Source organism: Prionailurus bengalensis, chromosome A2, assembly GCF_016509475.1.
Source record: "Prionailurus bengalensis isolate Pbe53 chromosome A2, Fcat_Pben_1.1_paternal_pri, whole genome shotgun sequence".
NCBI classification, from domain to species: Eukaryota; Metazoa; Chordata; class Mammalia; order Carnivora; family Felidae; genus Prionailurus; species Prionailurus bengalensis.
Window position 1 is genome coordinate 68,115,536 of NC_057348.1, and position 21,745 is coordinate 68,137,280.

The window sequence follows — 21,745 nt, forward strand, 5'->3', positions numbered from 1 at the left end:
TAGGTGCATGGATGAAAAATCTGAGCTGCTCAACTAACCTTCTTGCCAGAGAGGTAAAGAAATGAAGCTTATGTTTCTAGACCCATGAGGATGATCTTCCAATTTCTTAGTTTTATTTTAAAGGTTATTTATAAATAAAATACATAATCTTGGATCTTCCAATTGTTGAGAAAATTTTAAAAGTTTACATTGGGCACTAAGTCTCAATTTAGGACAGGTTATGCAAATGGAATAGGGAAAGTAATTTCATCTTGAGCCTTTGGAAGTGAAAAATGGTGATCCCCGTCAAGTTCAAGGTGCACAGATGCCCCAAAGCCCTCTTAGGAGAAAGGGCCAATCTAGTTTATAATCACAGATCTTGAAGAGCCCTTCTCTGCTTAGTTAATTCTTAGTGGATCAAAGGCTCTGAAAGTGTATGTGAGACTGTGGACATCATAAGGCAGCAGTTTTTGAAAGATAAAGTTAAACAAGTTTTTATACACAAAAAAAGAGTATGATGCAATCTAAATAAGATATCAAAGGAAGGCAATGGAATGAACTCAACCAGATTGAATTATACCCAAGGAAGGAACATATTCAAATAAGCATTCCTATTATACAGTTCAGAGGAAAAATAGCTCTGGTGATACAAATATTTAAATTTTAAAACAGCAAAAAAAATTAACAAAAGTTAGTTTAGAAGGCAAGAAAACAATTTTAAAAATGAGATTGTAAGATTTTATTTTTGGAGCGTTAGTTCATAGATAGGTTTTTGTTTGCTTGTTTGTTTTAAGAAGAGATTTGCAGTCATTTTTATAGGGTGAGACACCAGCAATCATTCTGGGAAAGGAGAAATGGGAAGAAAATGTCTCTCCCATTTCTGGATGCAAACAAGTTATCTGTGCTGGTAAGTTACCACCAATTTTATAGGAGAATGTGGTATTTTACAGGAACTTAATAAAAAATAGTGGGACTTTGCCTCAGAACTGTGACATTTGATATATTGGGTATATTTACTTTTTTAATTAAACTTTCTTATCATTTCAAACTGCTAATATAGAGATATTTTGTCTTTAATAAAGCAAATGTTCTAAAGGAAATAATGCAAGTTTGTTTGCCAGCACTATATACTGTCCTTGAAATGATACAGCAGATATTTAAGATGAAATTATTGGTCTATCTTGGCAAAAGTGAGAATAATATACCTATCGGGCATTTTTCATAAGAAGAAGAACATAAATCTTTTTCCAATTTTGTCTTTCTTGTTTCTTTATTTCTTTTTCTTTTCTTTTTTTTCTTTCTTTTGTTGCTTAAATGCTTATAAAGTAGTTTGATAGCTTATCTGTCCTATAAAAGCTTTTCTCATACTTTAACACTTTTCAACTTATTTTTATTGTACTTCTATAGTTACAATGATCAAGTTCCCCTTAAAAGAAATTGAAGCGCTTTGCTAAATTAATTCGGAACTTCCCTTGCTTAAAATGGATGCCCTTTTCTTTATACTGGAAACTGTTCGAACAGCAGATAACCTTGAAGTCAGGTCATTTTCATGACATATCAATCTCATGGTTATGTTATATGTTCAACTAAAGCTAAAACCAGGAGATAAACATTGAACATATCTTGTTAAGGATAACTTGAAAGTTAACCTCTGAGGATCTAATACCTGCAAAGTTCTGTTTATTTTCCAAATAATGTTAAGTACGGGGCAAGTATATTAACTTGGATTGTTTCCGTACTCTAAATACATTCTCCATGAGGAAGTATTTGGGCATAAAGAGACTTATTTTCTTGAAATGGCATACTTCAGAATCCTTTGCTCAATACAAGGATATGGAGTCTTGTTGGCCTAAACACAAACCAATGTAAAGCATTCCCCATGACTTTCTTCGAATCTTATAAATCTTATATTCAGAGTGAAAACTAAATATATCTTCAGAAAATAAATAATATTCTTATGAAGTTATTGTGTATTGGTTTTCTGATCATTTAAGTTGTTGCTGCATTCAGCAGTAGAAGCATAAGTGGTTTAAAAACTCAACAGATATGTTATGGTTATTTTTTTTTTGTCTGGTTAGTGAAGGAATTATCCAACTACAGATTTTTTACCAGCAAAATGAAAATACATATACTGCATTGGTTTCCTGACAGCATTGTTAAGGCTGAGTCATATTTCCAAATAATATTGAAAATTTGTGGTATAGTTGCATAGAAATACTAATGGGAATAAAATATCTGGTATTCTGCTTAAATAGGAAATGATTTTAATTTTGTTAAAAAGATTTAAATTCACTGGCTAATGGTTGGACTTCATAAGGACAAATGGAGTCTTTAATACACTGTTTTTAGGTTCTTAATAAGAAATAGAACATCTCTATCTCAAACCTTCTCCAGGGCAAATAAGTAGATTTGTTTCAAATTCCAAAACTTATTGTGCTTTTTTTCCCTAGGAGAATATTCCTTATTCATATAATCCTAGGGAGCATTAGATAATTATTGTTGTGCAAAAGAAAAGCAAAGAAACAAAAAGAAAACCCGTGCAATGGAGACCTTAATGGTATTTAAAACCCCTCCCCCATTCCAAAATACGTGTGAGACAGACGCAGGGAAGGCAGAGGGGCATATGAATTTTTAAAAAAATAATACAATAAAAGTAATCGTCGTGTGGTGGGCTTTTCTTTCTGGAAAATTCTCTCAATACGTGACTTTTCGTACTTTTTGTCTTCTCCGTTTGCCAGCTAGAGTGGTATGGTGCCTGCATGAGCTTTCTCCTCCGCTGGAGGCTGTTCGGCACTAAATTCGTGAGGAATAATAGCATGCGATCATTCTAGTTAAAGCAGTTAATAACTGGTTAAGCGACATTTCCCTCAAACGACTGTTTTCCTCGCCCTAAAGCAGTCTCCTTCACCCCATCCCAGTCCTCCCTTCCTCTTCAACAATGCCCCAACTTCCTCCCCAAATCTCCAGCTCCCAGCCCCCTGCAATCCTACACCGCAATCCTACAACTGTATTGTCCTCCTAAGCACCGAGCGATCCGGTCTGCCGAGGCAAGAAGGAGTCAATCCATGGAGGGAAAAAGCAAACTGGAAAAAAATAAATGCTCCTGCTCCCCAGAAGGAAAACGTAGACGGAGCCGCCAAGCCCCGAGCCTGCCGAGGGCTGCCCGGCCCGAGTTCCCGGCAGGTGGGGAGCTGTCCGGCGCGCAGAGAGTTAAAGGCATCATCGCAGCCATTAGAGGGAAAAGTTGCGGCGCGGCGAGCCCGGTGAAGTCCTCCAGCCCGCCCCCCTTGCCCACTCCCCACTTCCCGAGCTGGCTCGGCGTTTAGGGAGGGCAGTGATCACGCAAGCCGGAGCAGCGGGCTGACGTTGGACGAGCTGCCAGGTAGCTGAGAGCAGGCAGCGAAGCAGCTGAGGCACTTCCCCGCGTTGCAAGCCCGAGTGTGGACTCGAAGCCTCTCCGAATCCGAGCCAGCTGGTTTTAACCTTCGCGAATTGCGCTCCCCTCTCCCCAAAGCCAGTGCTCGCTGAACCAGCAGCAGGATGTTTGCAGTGTCGCGCCCAGGGCTCTGAGACTGAGCCCCTGATACATTTGCATTCCTTTCTTTTAGGGCTTTTTGGCTGTCGGCTACACTGATGTGACCCCCCCCCTCCCCTTTTTGGAATGATGGGGATCTTTTTGGCGTATGTTGGATTTGTTTTCTTTTCCGTTTTATATGTACAACAAGGGCTCTCTTCTCAAGGTAAGTGTGTGCTCATTGGCAAATATACATTTGCTTGTGGAATGTGTGTGTGTGTGTGTGTGTGTGTTCTCTACATTCAAAGAACGGCCAAGGAGATGTGAGATTCTTAGCAAGTAACGGTGGAATAGTGTTCTGTTTGGCATTTTTCTTTAAAGTTTATTAAATAGTAGGCAAGCTAGATTTGAGAGCAAGCCTAGTTGGTGGCTGACAGTGAAGTGGGTTCCTGTGCAAGCGCAGACACAGGGGTGTGTGTGTGTGTGTGTGTGTGTGTGCGCGTGTGTGTGTATGTGCGCCTTGTATCTGTGTGCATGCACTGGGTAACCACTCATGCATACATAATCATCGCAAACAAACAGAGCTGGGGATGGGGGGCTCTCCATTGCCAGTCCTCAGTGTAGGCAGAATTGGTTTAGAGTTTCCTTTCTCTGGGTCCTTGCGACTTCGTTTGCATGTGTGTTTATCAAAGGACAGACTCCTCTGAGGACCCATAAAAAGGCACGACTTGCATCACAAACAGCAGCAGCCTGCTGAATCCAGTTGTTCAGGACTTCGCAGGCTGCAGTGATCATTTCAGCACCACGAACAGATCACATCTCTGCTGCCAGAAGACTGCATCACTTCTGCAAGCAGAAATGCTATCTTCCTCCTGGGAGCTGAAACAGAAAAGTCCTTTTCAGAGCCGAATGTCTTCTTTAACATCCGCTACTTCCTTTAAGTATAAATACGGTTCCACTTCGGTAGAGATCGTCTTGGTATTTCACAAAATTTTGAAAAGAGACACTGATGGTGCCTCTCTTTAAAAAGTGGGGGGAAGGTGCACCCACCCAAAATCAGTGCTACAGCCCCCCAGTCCTGTCCATGAGTGTGCGTTGTAGTTGTGCACCTCCATCACCCACAAATCTCCCTAAGACTACTTTCAGGGAAACATCGGTTCTTTGCAAAGTGTCCCTTAGACAAGATAAGAACAAACACCCAAAGCATTTCATGTTGAAGAAATGCCTTTGGGGAAAAGGGAACATTTCATTTTCGTGAGTTTCATCTTAACTCTGAATTGTGCAGAGTAGCAGTGTCAAGATCGATAGTGAAAAGACTGAAAAAAAATATATCTCTGGTGGCTTCAAAATAGTCTTTAATCTGAACTCAAATGAAGGGTGTGATTCTTACATGCCATGATGTACAGCAATTGGCAGCGTGATGGCTTGATGAGAACAAATACAAAGGTGAATCTGGAAAGAAAGAAATATTCGCAGCTTAGAACGTGTGCAACTTGTTTCACTGCTGTGGTCTTAACATCGCAATCGCTAACCATTGTTTTGATATATCAGGAAGGTGCATTTTGACAGGTAATCACGATCCATTCTCTGTTATATGAACATCCAGTTAGTCACAGATTGTTTAGAAACTTAGCGCAAGAGGCTCTCCTCATAGATCAGCTTGGCAGATTTGTCAAAAATGTAGCTCACTGAATCCCTTTGTAAGTTTTGGGTAATGCTGCAGTCTGACAAAAGGTATGTGGGCATCTTGGCTAACAGAGGGGAGTTATTTGGCAAGCTTGTTAGCCTTTCCATTATCTGGACTTCATCAACAACAAAGTTATTTAGGCATGATCCCAAAAATGAGACAGGAACGAGGCAAAGGAAGGGGGGTTGGGGAGCCAGGCAAAGTCCGAGATGTCACGGAGGGGTTTTGTTGCCCTGATTTTTAAGTCCAAGAAAAATGTAGCGAGCTCTCAAGGAAAGAGAAGCTGACGAGAGTGGTGTGTACATTCCAACAAGATGCATTTCTGTTTTGCAGCAAAATTCACCGAGTTTCCGCGGAACGTGACAGCGACCGAGGGGCAGAATGTGGAGATGTCCTGCGCTTTCCAGAGTGGCTCTGCCTCGGTGTACCTGGAGATCCAGTGGTGGTTTCTGCGGGGGCCCGAGGACCTGGAGCCCGGGGCCGAGGTGGCTGGTGCGCAGGTAACGGGAGTCCCGTCTTCCGCAACGCCCCCCTGAGTGTGTCCCACTCACCCCCTTAGTCCTCTAGGTGTCCAGTTTAGGGGGCGCCTCCGGGGGCCCGCGTGGTTCTGTTAGCGCCACTGATGCCAGCAATACCAGACAGTGAGCAGGAATGTGTCCTGCTGATATCACATTAAAACCAAGGAGGACGTCCTGTTGTGGAGTCTTCCCCAGTTAAAACTGGGAATGACTTCCTCCTTTTAGTACTGGCGATGGTGGAGCTGTCCTTCCGGGACTGCTGTGTTGACACATCCCAGGACACTCTCCTCCCCTTTCCGGGACGGTGGGGTGGGGAGGGATTGTTCTGTGTCTCCATCACACACACACACGCGCACACACACACACACACACACAGCGTCAGTTCTCACGACTGAGGTTGTCAGAAAAGAGATTGGGGGAGGGGGAGAGAGAAGGGAAAAGAGGAGGGGTAAGTGGAGGCGGGCAAGGGAGCGACGGAGAGGGGTAAGAAAGGCGGGGGCGGTGGAAAGAGGCGGGGAGAGAAGGAAAGACGGAAGGGAGAAGGGATGCGGAGTGAACGATGGAGGGGCCCGGAGGTGACTCCTCAACACCCCGGAGAGGAGGGCGGAGGGGTGGGGTGAGAAGAGAAAGGGAGGTGTGGAGAAACGGAGCAGGGCTGGGAAAAGGAGGAGAAGAGGAAAAGGGAAGAAGCGGTGAGAGAGGAAAAGAGGGTCCGAGCAGAGATTGAACAGTTCAGCAAAAGAGGCGGCGGCCTTATCGGAGCGGAAATAAAAAAGAAAATCTGGCAGAGACCCCAGAGAGGGGTCGCAGGCTGGGCTAAGACGAAGAACCCCGTCCCCGCAAACTTCCACCCGCGCCCGCGCCCCTTCGCGGGCCCGGCGCGTCCGGGACCCACCTCCCCGCGCGCGCGACTCGGCAGCGCCCCCGCGCGGTCCCCTCCCCGCGCCGCGGTGGCCTGGGCCGCGCTCGCCCTCGTCGGTCTCTTTTCTGAATCACCCCACCGGAGACGGTCCTACCGCCCCCGCTCGGGGCTCGTCAGGTAGGCTCGACGCGGCCGCCCCCGGGACCGGATGGGGACCGTGGGGGTCCCGATTCTGAGCGTCGTCTCCTTCTCCCGCAGGTGGAGCTGGTGCCCGACCGAGACCCCGACAACGACGGGACCAAGATCAGCGTGAGTATCACAGCGACAGGCGACAGGGGGCGCGTGCCTTTGTCAGCTGCCAGGCAGGCCCCAGGTGAAAATGAGTGAATTTTAGGTTTTTTAAAAAGCCTTTTAACTAGTTGTCCCCGAGAAGGGCAATGTCACGAACGCAGGACGAGAACCAGTCTTCCCTTTCTTATTTCACTGGGTCCCAAAAAAATTGAAGCCGATTTAAAGATGACACAATAAAATTATTTACTTTAATATCGTAAGTATTTAAACAATTACTAAAGACTCATTTTGCCGGCCAAAGAGTGTGACGCTTTTTTTCTCACTCTTTTTTAACAGTTAAATAAATAGTTGTAAGCCTGTAGCACTGCAATGCTAATCTTCATTCAAAATCATAGAAAGAATTATCCTTTAATAGGAAGTAAAACACTAACTTATGAAAATCTTCCTAGGCAGGAAAAAATTAAAGCATCCAACGGGATGTTGAAATTGTCTTGAAAACACTCAATCTTCAATGTGATTCATAATGCATGCCATGTATTTCTAATGCCAGTGCTCAAAATCATATAAAGCCAAACCCAATATATTTATAAAACATAGTGGAGGAGGTTGACCTATTGAAAATATCAAGATGTATTTCGACTGTCCTGATTATTACTTTTAATAACTCTATGTGAAATTAGAAATAAAAAGAAAATTGTATCTTTTTACTACACCACAATTGAAACCTCCTACAATCACTTTATATTGATAGAACTGCCTAGCTCATTCATAAATAATAAAGAAGATTCCATTACTAGAAATGAAATAGTTGTATAATCAGGAAGTACAAGGTCTCCTTAGCGTATATATGTGTTTAGGAATTCTTTTATAAAACACTGATATATGTAAATTATAAAATACATGTATTTTATAAAAATACATAATATTTTATATATTCTATAATTTTATAATATGAAACTAATATTTTATAAAATACATGTAAATGTATAATCTAAACATGGAAGCAAACATCAAACAAAAATAAGACATAAACCAAAAACTACAATTTACCTTCATAAACTTATCGACTTTAGAATATTTTAATTCAATTATTATGCTATCACACAATTATTGTTTTCACACGATGCTAGAAAGGCTCACGGGTAAAATGAATTATTGACAATACTTTTCTTAAGTATTTCATTTTATATACATATATATGTGACTGGATTGTTTACTGACTAGTCAGGTTTCACCCTTCACCCACGCCTGTATCTTCCAAAAAGCGGTAAGAAAAATAGCTTCCCACATCCTGAACTAAGGAAGCATGCGGTTAAGAAACACGGTCATGCACACAGCTACTACATACTGCGACTAACAGTATTATCTATGCCAAAGGTTAATAAAATCTAGTGAATCAGCAAAAAATTCTCGTTATAAACTGAGGTAGAAAGTAGTTGGTTCCCAGTTTACCTACAAGGTGACCTTGGTCATGTCATGTGTCTTAAACCAGCGGTTGTTAACAGAATTCTCAGGTATTCTTTTATGAAACATTGTGATAGCTTCACCTCTTGGAGATGCAGACTTAATGTTTCCACATTAATCCAAATGAGACCATTTTCTAACAGCTCCCTAGAGGATTCTAATGTGCAATCAGTGCTGAGAATCACGGATCCAAACCCCCAAATCTCAGTTTACTGTAAAAAAATAATTATATAAGTACTCCAACTATTTCAAACTTTATTAGGAGACTCAACTGACTATATTTGAAACGATTAGTCCCCATTATTTTTATAGTATTAGTATATTTATAAGTTTGCATACAAATAAATACATACTATGGTTATGGTTCAACTGTTGGAAACTGTATACAACTCTGTAGGTAAAAACAGATGAGCGCTCCCCAAGTTTTCTTAATTACTTGGGGCATTTGAAAGTGTATGCCTTCTTCACTTCTTTCCCTGCCTTTCAAAATCATCCAAGGCCTTAAATCCTGGGTGTCTTATGAAATCCATCATCCGGTCAATCATGGATAATAGATGATGTATATAAAATCTAGCTGTTCTGATAAAGACGCTTATGGATATCTATGTGTATATGTAGATTTGACATAATATAAAATTATATATAATCTTACATATTACAATTATATATAATTTTGCTGTTAATCTGGCATCAAAATTATTAGAAGAAATAAGAAAGCCGGTTTCACTCTTGAAAATCAAACCAGCGTCTGATTGATGGCCTCTCAGTTCCAGTAGCATAAAGACCCTATCATGGCCAGAAGAATGTACTCTGCCCATAAGACCAGGTGATATTAATCTGCACCCCAAGTCATGCCACCCCATGACTGTTGGTAAGCCTGCACCAAACATTTCAGAAGAATACTTAATATTCAAGCCTTGTGTCACTACCTTTAGTAAGGCATCCCCAATGTGGGGATAAAAACACATTCTCACTTAAACCCTGGTGTCCCCAACAACATAGTTTTGTGATCTCTCAGAGTTGTAGCCTGAAGTGATGACAAGAGGCGGTGCAAACTATATCCTTTACCTTATTATGTCCGTGTTTCGTTCAACGGAGCCAACCAGGCGGAACCTGGAACCTAGGATCTGGGGACCACACGGCTGAGAGACTCTGGCGTTGGCCGGATTGAACTAATTACCCCATGATTTTGTGAAGCCAGTTGTTAGTGCAATGGGATAAATACGACCTTCGTATTTGACTGTTGAGAAAATAAATAGCTCTCTGACTGTGGCTACGAGGCTATTAAGACCCTTTCATTTTCCAACATTAGCAAGCTTAGGAGCACGTATGGGAACAAAATCATTTGATGTAGCACTTTTTTTTTTTCTACCTGCAATTTTTCAGACAGTGAAAGTCCAAGGCAATGACATCTCTCACAAGCTTCAGATTTCCAAAGTGAGGAAAAAGGATGAAGGCTTGTATGAATGCAGGGTGACAGACGCTAATTACGGAGAGCTGCAGGAACACAAAGCCCAGGCCTACTTGAAAGTCAATGCCAACAGCCATGCTAGGAGGATGCAGGCCTTCGAAGCCTCGCCCATGTGGCTGCAGGATATGAAGCCTCGCAAGAATGTCTCAGTGGCCATTCCCAGCAGCATCCACAGCTCTGGCAACCAGCGAATGCACTCCACCTCCAGTCCTCAAGCGGTAGCCAAAATCCCCAAACAAAGTCCACAATCAGGTATGGAAACCCATTTTGAGCCTTTCATTTTACCACTCACAAACCTTCCCACAGGAAGATCGGTCAAGTAGAGTAGACAGGTTTATGTATGATGGTTTTAAAATTGGAGACCTAGTGCAGTTGGAATGATGACCAGATGAAGCACGCGGGGCCTTCCCAGAGGACGTGAGTCACCCCGTTAGTCTCTGGCCGTGTCCACGTCCAGGGGACCTAAGAGCTGGACTTTTTTTTTTTTCCTTCTGTATTTACACCTTAGAAGAACAGTAAATCATGTCATGTTGGTCGCATTATAAATGCATGTTCATTTTCTCTACAGATTTGTGTATCGATAATGGCCCAAATTAAGAGACTTTCACTTAATCAAAATGTAAATGAAAGAGACAACACATTTTCAGCGGCCCCTAGCTTGAAGGCAGGATTGTTCTCCAAGGGCTTTTGATTTTGAAGGAGAAACTTCAGCTGCCTGTGATGAAAGTGATAATGATAATGGGAGGAAGTGAGGGGGGATGAAAGGCAGTAAGTAGTGCAGAGTTTCGGCAACTCCCGCAAATGTGCCTTCGATGCCAATTTAGGAGCTTAGTCACACATTTCCCAAGTCAGCTGTGCAAGTTAAAGCTGTTCTGAATAGCATTAATTTATGCAATCACTCAGCCAATGGAAACTCATTGAAGTTTTAACCTTGATGGGGGATAAAGGGTTCTTGGAATGAGCAGTCCCCTGCACGACCCCGTGACTGTTCTGTATTTTGTTCAAACACTTGACGTAATATTACAGGATGCAGGCAGCATAAAAATAATTTATCGTTCTTTAAGTTTTTCCCTTCACCGTTTATCATTGAAGAAGTATTGATACTACTATTGGTAGTAGCAAATGACACTGCTAACATTCAAGGTCACTTTAGCCGTCAAATACAAAAACCTGGGCATTTCATTAGGATAATTTCAGATACATGTGTACATATATATTAAATATTTGCTGGTGAACAGCACTTTTAGGATAATGTGTGCCAACCTAGGCTTCCTTCTTATTCATCACGTGCTAATGGATATGATGTGTGGAGAGCTTGACTCAGGGTCCCTGGGGGTTTGCATCGCCTTTAAATGTGGGTGAGTTTGCCTTGGTCCTGGCAGTTTCTGCCAGTCTGATGAATAAATAGCTTAGCCCCTTAGCCTCTCTAAGGCTCAGTTTGTGTGGCTTTGTCTCATTTTCCTCCTTATCATCTCTTTTGTTTCCCAAGTTAAAAAACAAGACCACAGCTAGAATATATATGTACATATATATGTACATGTATACATATGTATATACACATATGCATATGTAACACACGGAAAACACACACACACACACACCCCTAGTGGTTAGAATTTTTGTATCCATTATTTAATAGAGATTCAATGTCTTTGGAGACATTGTCCCCCTCCCCTTCATGCAAAGATAAAAACAGAAGCTAGACACTATATGCAAAATTAGAGTAGCCTCAGCAGACAGTTTACAACCTTATTAGGGAGAACTCCAAATCATGGAAGTGAAATTATTAGCCTACATAGACTACTCCAAACTAGAGATCATAAATCTGTTCCACTGAATAAAATCAAATGGGTTACCTATTCCAATGGAGGATTTTAAGCATGGAATGAAATGTTCTATTTCTAAATTATTTACTTTTGGATTAAGTAACGTACTCTCAAAATAGCTAACTTGCCTTAATATATTTTTCTCAGTATTGTGATTGGAGCTAAATGGTAGAACTCTAGATATCTTCTAACAGTTTTCAAGTAGGAATCACCGCTTATTTTCCACCACACCACCAGCTTGACTTGTTTTCTCTAAAGCAAAGTGGGAGAAGGGATGCTGACTTCATGGATATGCATCCATGGATATGCATCCAGATATGCATGGATATATGCATATGGAAGAAAGGATGTAGACTTCATGCATAAGCATCCAGATATGCATCCAAAGCCATCTGCTTATAGCAAAGATTAATATGAAATATATCCAAATCTTTCATGTCTATGTTTTTCTACCAGTAGAAATACTAGAAAATATTTTTGATACCTTTAGTAACATTTTTTAACTACTTCAGAAGCTGGGGTTGCCCAGCCACCCATTCTATATGTGTGTAAGTTTTTGAGCTTGCACAATTATTGTATACAATACAGTATCTGGGATGGATATTTATATAGTAGATTCACTGTAACACCTACATCCTGATTTATAATTTTGCTTTATAATTTTCCAGGTTATGTCCAAATAAAGCTGATTTCAATACCCATGCTTCATTTATTCACTCTCCATCCTTCCAAGAGCTTCTACGCCAGGCACAATGACACAAAAATGGGAGACATACTTCCTCTCTTTGTGAGCAAACACAGTATTTGTAAATTCCATTCATCATGCATCCTTTTTTTCCCCCTTGTTCTATTAAAGGCAAGACATAATGAAGACACAAAAATTAAAATCTTGCTTTTACAGCCAAGATAGTAACCTTTTGTCTATTTTCGCTACCAGGAGGCATGCTTCATCCATGGTACATAAGACACTGTAACATTAACCTGGGTTACAAAAGGCTGGTTTATCTGGCCTTTTCTCTTCACGATAGTCTTTGACTTGGTTGAGTAAATTATTTAGGCTGAATTACTCAACTCTTAATTCATAGTATTTTTCTGTCAAAGGATTTTTGTCTCTCTGTAGGACAAGCACTAACTGAAAGTAACTCTGTATATATACCTAGATATAATGTTCAAATTGTCATACAATTATAACCAGTTATCCTAAAAACAGAAATATACATGGAAAAAAAAAAGATGGAAAAAGAGCCTATTACCATCTACGTATCACAAGATAAAGATACATTTAACTATCATTTAATATAGCTAGTCCCATTTTTCCAAAAGTTAGTGAGCATGTGACTGGACCCTCCGGCTTTAAACTGTTTATCTTTATGACATCGTCTTTCCAATTCACTTGATTAATGCACAATTAAAACCAAAATAATGAGGGAAAATGATAAAGCAAATGGATAGACAAAACCTGGCTTTTGCAACCCCTTGTTTTCTCATTGCCAGTTCTTTTGAACTTCAGTTTTGTGCACCCATAACTGACATTGAAAAAATGTCCTCTAGATGTTCTGAGGAGGAAGAAATTCCTGATTCTACTTCCATCTTCACAGGGAACACCCAGACGTACTGGAGCGCTCGCACCTCCCCAAACACCTCCCTCTACACACCCTTGTCTACTTGCTTCTTCCTGTCTCATCCCCCTTCCAGGAGCCAAAGGTGCCCCCCACAGGCCACCGTCCAGTCCTCCCTTTGTCCCTCTCTTCTTTCCTGGCTGCTGGACCCCTCCCCATGCCTGGAAAACTGGCAAATTGGACTGAAGGCACTAGCCGCCAACCACCATCCGGCAGGGGGCACCGGCGCCCACTCCGCCTTCCTAGCACCTCCTTCCCTGCCAGCCCTGCAGTCAGTCCCCAGCCCAGTCCCCTCACCTCCCCTGTCTTGTCCTGCGCAGTTGCTAGGAACATCAGTCTTCCCGTGTCCTCTTGATTGGCTGGTAGAGTTTCACGTTTGTTGGCTTCTCCCCAAAACGCCTCTCTTGAATGTAGACCTCTCCCATTCTCAACTCCCTGAACTTCTCATCCACTGTTAGGATTTCCACTGCTAACTTTCCCTCAGAAAACTCCTCCACCCCTGTTTCCAGTTCTGATTTCTTTCTGGAGAGCCAGACTGCGGTTCACTCTGGTCCCCCAGTGCATCTCCACATGTGCCTTCTACAAGCACTGTGGCAGGGTAGAGAGGGCTGCACCTTTGTTGACTGCACCCATTGACACCTGGGGCCTTTCCTCCCTGCCCCCCCCCCCCCCCCCGCCGCCGCCCCAGCCCGGCTGGCATGAGACACTTAGACAGGAAGGTGTAAGATAATGTTATGCAAGCACTGCCACACCCAGTCGAGAGACCTAGCCTTTCTGTTGTTGGCTTTCTAGCTTCTGCTGTTGGCCTCTTAGAAGCCAGGCGTCATAAAAGGACAGCTACCTTGAGACCGCCTTACTGAGTTGACAGAAGCCCAAGCGGGCCAACCTTTACCTTCAGCCCTCACTGCTATTTCAACCAGCACCTTGCAGCTGAGCCCAGCTGACATTAACTCCTGAGAAATAATAAAGAGTTGTAGAATGGTTTGTTTCACAGTGATATCTAGGTTAGGCCCCCAAACGCAAACAACTCAAAACTGAGTTTATTATCTTAGCTTCCTCACCAAAAAGAAATGTTCTTCCTCCGGGGTTCCCCAATCCTTTTAACAACATGATCACCATCCACAGGTCTTGTGGAAATCTTGAAAATGTTTTTATTTCCTCTTCTTCCGGTTGCCACAATGAATCAGTTATTCAGTCCTCCAAATGGTCGCTTTAAGATAACCTTGAACAACTGCGGTTTTTTTTCCTGTTCCACCAATAGAGACTTTGTTCTCAAGATGGAGCCTGTTCACTTTAGGCATCTCTTGCAACAGCTCCTAATACTTTGCCTGTTTAAATTCTAATGCATCGAACAGATCACAACAGAGCAAGTATGATATAATTACTATTTCCAAAGCACCATGGCAAACTTGCGTGGTGTAATTTCCAGCCTTGTTGCTCCCGCTTTCCCAATCCTGACGCCCATAATCTTCTTAATTGGTATTTCTGCAACATTTTCAGATACTGTTTTACCTCTGTGACTTTGCAACTGTGTTTTCCCTGCGTGGGCCCTTCCCTCTTTGCTGAGTTCCTACTCAAATGCAAATTCTTTTATAAAGCTTCCTCCTTCGTCTTAGAATTGGTTGTTTCCTCTTTCAGGGCTCAAAGCAACTTGTTTACACTTAACTTTGAAGCCATTGTTGTGCCTTGTAGTGTAGTGTAGGAATTTTTCCTGGGGCTTTCCTCCGTTCCTGGCTGGATTCTGCCCTACTGGGAAGCCTCAGGCTCAGGGGATAGTCGGTCACCCAACTATAACTCGTAGGCTCCAAATATTACAATTTGCATTTGCAATCCACCAGGTGCCTGGAACAAGTGGAGTTCATGTTTGCTGGAGGAAAGGGAAACAGAGAGGGACAGTAAATCTTTGTTTTTGTTGTTTTTTTCCTTATAATTATATTTGCATAAGTACATAATACTGCCACTATTCCAAAACTGAACGAGACTCTAAAACAGTGTTTCTCAAAGTGTAGTGCAGACGACCTAAGCCAGACTCACCAAGGGAGCTGGTTAAAAATTCATATTCAAAGACCCCACCCAGGACCTACTGAATGAAAGTCTGAATCGAGAACCAGAAAGAAGTATTTTTATGTGCAGCAAATTACGAAAATCATTAGCTGTACAAAGTTCTTATAGGCGAGGAAAGAATTTTGTATCGTTTCCTAGGAGATAGGCATGCATGTGTTCGATGCTACAAAATCCTTTTTTTGAAACTGGCCTTTGGCCATCGTTTATTTTCCAGTGTAGAGATAGACTTGTGCAAAGCTGTTCTCTTCACTCCCGTGATCTGCAGCTGGCACTTACAGGAAATCTGGCCATTGGTTAAGGGGTAGTTCTGTTTCCGCATGTGGAGTCTCTAGTCACTCAGCAGGGACGCTGATTCTCTGAACTCCGAAATATGATTGTGTTTTCACCAGGAGGTGAACCTGAACACTGAGAGGCAGCTGCCTTGCTACAGCTGCTAGATGCCAAGAGCTCCTGGAGCTCCCCTGCTGCCGATAAACATGGCTGCTTTCCAAAAGTGGCCAGATCTAGTAAGAATGATCCTGAAACAGGATTCAAAGCTGCCGGTGGGGGTGGGGGTGGGGGTCGGGGTGGGGGGATGGGAGGGGGCAGCTGAAGGGCTGAGGGGCTTGCAGGAGATTGTTTTCCTCACTTAAAATATGAGGAAATGGTGCGTTGCATCCAGGTAGAAAGCCCAGGATATGATTTAGACCTCAATGTTGATTTTGGTTTAAATGATCCAACTTGGCTGCTTACACAGGTTAAATTAATTTGATCATCGTAATTCTATCAGTTAAATGGCTGCTATGTAAATCAAGTGTCTATGAATAAGATGAAAAATAGATTTGAGGCAGTGCTTTAGATAATACTGGCCAAGGAATCTGCTCGAGCCATGTTTGAACCGGAATTATGTAGATTAAAAGTCTATACTGGCTAAATTCTCTCGCAAACCATACTTCACTCATTGAAATTCAGTACCTATCTGGCTCTATAAAACCAAGGGCCAGCTATATGTTGGAAGGGCTTTTCAATGCACGACTGCACACATTAAGGTTTACCTGTGATTTCCAGGAGCTCTGTAATTACGGAGCCATAAAGCAGAATTGTCAGGGTTCTAAGCTCTTGTCTCTAATGATTGCATGATCCTTGAGATTTCAGAAAGCTGCCAGAGAAGCAGCTATCTGGATAGATGACCAAAGGTTTGAGAAGTTGCTGGAAAGACTTAGTTCGGTTGGCCAAGGTAACACACATCTTAAAAGAGAAAATGCAGGGTTCCTTCTCCCAAGGATCGCTGCTGCCACCTATAGCTACCACAGGTGCATTCGTATCAGCTGCAAGGGGTAGAAATAAACAGTAAGATGTTCCTTAGACCTTCTGCCTCTTGCCTTGGCATTCACCAGCAGGGGCAGTAGGCACAGCACTTAAGGAGGACGTCCGTCCCCATCTCATGTCCATCACTCAAAGCTGGTCATGTCTCCATATCCTCATTTATTAAATGGAAACTATGGTATAATCCTCACCGAGTTTTGAGGATTCAATGAAATTAGATACAGAGAGAGCTCGGCATTGATCAAGCCCTCAATAAATGATAACTAGTTGTTGTATTAATAAGACTGTTGTGGCATGTGCGTTGTTATTATGATGATGATTATTAGGAACCGTGAAGTCCTGAGAGTACATGGTCTACACCACCTGGCTCCACTGTGGCGGAGTGTGTGTATTGAGTGTGTGTAGGTGATGAATTAAAGAAGGAAGACTGAGTCTTCATTCCTGGCTCATGTTTTGTTGTGCATAATTTCAGAACTTCCTTTTTTACTCTGTCACAATGCCATTAGTTGATGATAAATTTCCCCCTAGATAACCATACTAAATATATTGGCCACCAGCTGTCTTGCCCAAGGTTGTAACTAGACCCTTATTGTAAAGTATAATAAAACTCCAAAGGATTGTTAGGAATTTGAACTGTGTGGCCGGAATAAGCAACATGTATTTGGAAACCACAATTATACACCTCGGCTGCTCTCTCATTAATTTCAAGCTTTCCAAAAATGACCCTCAGAATTTTTAAAATTGTAAAATAATTAAACATACATCTGAAAACATAAACAAGTGAGACTAGTTAAAAGCTTTAAAAAGAGAAAAAAAATAAAATGGATTTAGGTAAACCAATAACCCTCAGCTTGTTTGTTGAGTGAGCTGTGTACAAAATATCTCTGAACCTCAGGAGTCATTATTTATGACACTGAAATATTAACACATATGCCCTAAGGGTCATTTCCAGCAGTAAGTGACATGATGTATTTTAACTATCAGGGTAAACCTGGCAGTGATTGGTTCCTTTTTCTGTACCTACCAGATATTGAAGCATATTATTAAGTAACTATGATTAAAAAGGTAGCAAAGGAACTCAAATATGAATAGGGAAGAAAGAAAATAAGAAGCTTGGGAAGCCCTAAAATTACATAAAATAATATCATACTGATGAACTAAAAAATACAAGAATTAAGAAAGGATTGATTTAATTAATAAGTGACAAAAGGAAACATTGTCATAATTTAGGATATATATCCAGATGAACTCAAATTAATTAAAGAGCAGAGCAGAAAATAATATCAATTTTACATATACTATGATTATGTACTCCATTCTAAATGACTTAGAGATAGCAAAATACACTTAAACCTATTTGGGTGTGGACAGCAATACCCAAATAGAAAATATTTGGGGCATAATAATAATTCTCAACAGTACCAACAAAAACGAAAGATATACAGTATCTAGTTTTCTTTTTAAAGACAATAACAAGCATTCTAAATATGAAGACCGTTGGAACACTTGGTTCAGAGAGTTTAGGTTTCAATAAATGAATAAATATGCTCTGTCTTTGGATGGACGATCTCAATTTAAAAAATGTCAAGTTTTTCAAAAGTAGTTATAGACTTGATGCAGTCTCAGTCAAAACCCTAGTCTTTTTTTCAAACTTGACACATATAATCTTGGCAAAGATTTTTAGAATCAACATGTATCATCAAGGTTACAGGGACTCAAGCATTTTGGTATATGATTACTTACATGGTGACTTGGTACTTTCCTTCTGGAGAAAAATTTATCTGGAAAGATCAGTCACAGGGCTTTAGATTGTGTGGCCCACTTGTGCTTGAAGTAATATTCCTGGGAGGAGATTCCAGAAAGATCAGTGGGAAGTAGGCCCAGACCCATGCTTATTACAGAGGTCATCCCTAAATTGGAAATACTCAAATGACCAACAACAAGGAAGTTACTTAATGAATGTGTTAAAATGTTAAAACCATACAGTGACTGTTACACAGCTTCTAAAATCAAGTTTTAATGAAACTAGGTAAGATTCAACACATAATATAATGTGAAAGATACAGGACAAAACATTAAAGTCAAAAATATAGGATATAAAACTTTAAATCAATCTGAGATACTTGCATAGAAAAATGACAAGAAATATATGAAAATGTATGTCCGAAGTCAAGATGTAATGATTATTTTTAATGTTTATTTATTTTTGAGAGAGAGAGAGAGAGAGAGCAGGAGAGAGGCAGAGAAGAAGAGGGAGACACAGAATCTGAAGCAGGCTCTAGGCTCTGAGCTTTCAGCACGGAGCCCGACGCAGGGCTCAAACCCACAAACTGCAAAATCATGACCTGAGCCAAAGTAGGACACTTAACCGACTGAGCCACCCAGGCACCCCAAGATGTTATGATTTTTAATTGCTTAATTATTTTGTGTGTATAATTAACATTTATATGGTGATAATTTATTACTTTTGTTATATTGGGGGGAAAAACACATCATTTAAAATTTCCCAGATTTAAAGATAGTCCAGTGACAGGCAACTCATGACAGAGAAAACAAACTAACAAACGAATAAAATATATTAAACAAATAAAAACAAAAAGGCAAGGTAAAATAATGGTGTATGATTGTGGAGGTCATGACAAATTAAAAACATATACACACATGCATGTATGTGTACGTGCACATATTTATACACACGTCCACACGTGTGTGCACACATACGTTAGAAGTCCTAGCATGGAAGTAGGAATTCTCAGAAATTCTAGTAGCATCAAAGTTAAGAACACTGCATCTTATTTCCTGTGAGCTGGATGGATAATCTGACCGTCAAATTATTATTTTTTTATTTTTCTGAACATAACGAGTGCGATCTTGATAAATTTATTTTGATGAAACTAATCAAACTCATATAAAGTCCATAAATTACATATCATGCAATCATTTCCCTCTCAATAGCATGACTCATTCGGCCCCCAATTCAGAGGGATTTCAGAGTGATGAATAATGGTGCAGTCATTGGGGCTATCAAGGAAAATTAGTGCCCCGGAGGATTTATAAATGATAATTATGTTTTATTTAATATGTCTTTTAAAAAGCCTGAGAGAGCATTTTTGCATGAATTTAGAACCCTATATGTATAAAACAAACCCAAGACAGGTTAAACTCTTGGTGTTTGAACTAAAGCCAATGGTAAAACTAGGCGTTAGGATTCCCTATTCCGTGAAGCTGGTGACTGTGGAGCTGTTGAAAAAGTAAACTGCAAGAAATTACATGAAGCAATTTTATTAGCTTCACAGGCAAAAATACTTTAATAAAGATTAAGTAATGCAATCACTCTATATTTTAAAGTAGACAGGTCTTAGGCATTGCGCAAGGAGGGGGTCTATTATGGGACTGCTTTTTTTCTTGTTTTATTTATGTTTTGTGTTACAGACACAATCTCAGCAACATCTTCTTCAGCCCTGGAACACATTTGAGCTTTAATTTTTCTGATTAAATAAGTTTATTAATTTTTCTCACTTCTCTTAGCAATGTAAATGGTTAATTTGAAAAACCCTACATGTAGGGAGCAAACAATAGGATCACAAGTACTAAATAGAAAGAAAAACCCTTTAGAATGTAAAAACTCAGTTTCAAACAATCTGAAAATATAAGTATTTTATAGATATGAACTATGTCTAGATATTTTTGGTGTTAATGCAGTGTCTAAATATTGTATTTAGCATGTAATTAGAGAGAGAGGGAGAGAGAGAGAGAGAGAGAGAGGCAGGGTGTGAGCAGGGGAGGGGCAGAGAGAGAGGGAGACACAGAATCCGAAGCAGGATCCAGACTCTGAGCTGTCAGCACAAAGCCCGATGTGGGGCTCGAAGTCACAGACTGAGAGATCATGACCTGAGCCAAAGTCTGACATTTAACCCACTGAGCCACCCAGGCGCCCCAAGTTACATGACTTTTTTATGTAATTCAGTCAATCTATAAGAAAAGAACCCCAGGTTCCTTATGTATTAATGGAGAGAGAGGATTAGAAATTACAATTGGACCATGCTTCATTACATACCATGACAACAATATTCATGTATTTAAAATTGTATTTAATAACAAATTATGTTTAGGACATTTGGTAAGCGGTCCTGGCAACTACATATTTTTCTTGTATGCACATGCCTTGATAAAGGGGATTTTAAATGCTTCAACTATCTCTGTTAATTACATAATTCTGATGGCTAAGGTCATTTCTGTTCTGAGGATAATTTGTAAAACATTATAATTTAGATAATTTTGAAATGGCTGGATTAAGGAAAAGGATAAAACCATGGGCTCAAATTTAGAAAATATATGGGTAAAGTCTCAAAACATGTTTCTTATGTTAAAATAGGTGTGTTTTCTGAAGGTATATAATTGATGTTTTTCTAAAAAAGATCTTAACGTTTATTCATTTTTGAGAGACAGAGTGTGAGCAGGGGAGGGGCAGAGACAGAGGGGGACACAGAATCTGAAGCAGGCTCCAGGCTCCGAACTGTCAGCACAGAGCCCGGCATGGGACTCAAACTCATAAACCCTGAGATCATGACCTGAGCCGAAGCTGGATGCTTAACCGACTGAGCCACTCAGGTGCCCCAAGGTTTTTCTACATCCTATTGGCAGTAGGTACTCAACTAATTTTTTCCTCAAAAGCAAACATTGCTGTACAACTAAAATGGATTTTTTTAAGATTTTTTTTTCCAAATGTTTATTTATTTACTTTTGAGAGAAAGAGAGAGAGGTAGAGAACAAGGAGGGGAGGGACAGAGAGAGAAGGAGACAGAATCCCAAGCAGGTTCTGTGCCAATGGCACAGAGCCAGATGTGGGGCTCGAACTCACAAACCATGAGATCATGACCTGAGCCTAAACCAAGAATTGGACGCTTAACCAACTGAGCCACCCAAGCACCCCAAAGGTGATGTTTAAATGTAGGCAAATTACTGTGTAAATTTTGTTGAAATCTTTACTTTTCAATTTATGTAAGAGGATAAGTGAAAAGTGAAATCACATTTCCGCAGCTATTTTTCTTTCCTTGTCTTTCCTTGACTTCTGTTTCTTCACTCTGAGTGCCGCAGTTGCCATTTCTGTAAAAATATGAGATGTGTTTCTTTGACGAGAAATTC

At 40.8% G+C, this 21,745-nt stretch overlaps 1 protein-coding gene across 3 annotated transcripts in view; it reads left to right on the top strand.

Moving 5' to 3' along the window:
- The first annotated feature begins 2,839 nt into the window (after nt 1-2,839).
- VSTM2A (V-set and transmembrane domain containing 2A) overlaps nt 2,840-21,745 on the top strand; it is a 28,789-nt gene continuing 9,883 nt past the window's right edge. For 2 of the 3 annotated variants that reach the window (XM_043588474.1, XM_043588475.1), the window contains exons 1-4: nt 2,840-3,719; nt 5,514-5,680; nt 6,819-6,869; nt 9,702-10,038. In XM_043588474.1, coding sequence (XP_043444409.1) covers nt 3,641-3,719; nt 5,514-5,680; nt 6,819-6,869; nt 9,702-10,038 — 634 coding nt within the window. In that variant the 5' untranslated portion in view covers nt 2,840-3,640. The remainder of the gene's footprint in view (nt 3,720-5,513; nt 5,681-6,818; nt 6,870-9,701; nt 10,039-21,745) is intronic. The other variant, XM_043588473.1, reaches the window with a different exon arrangement.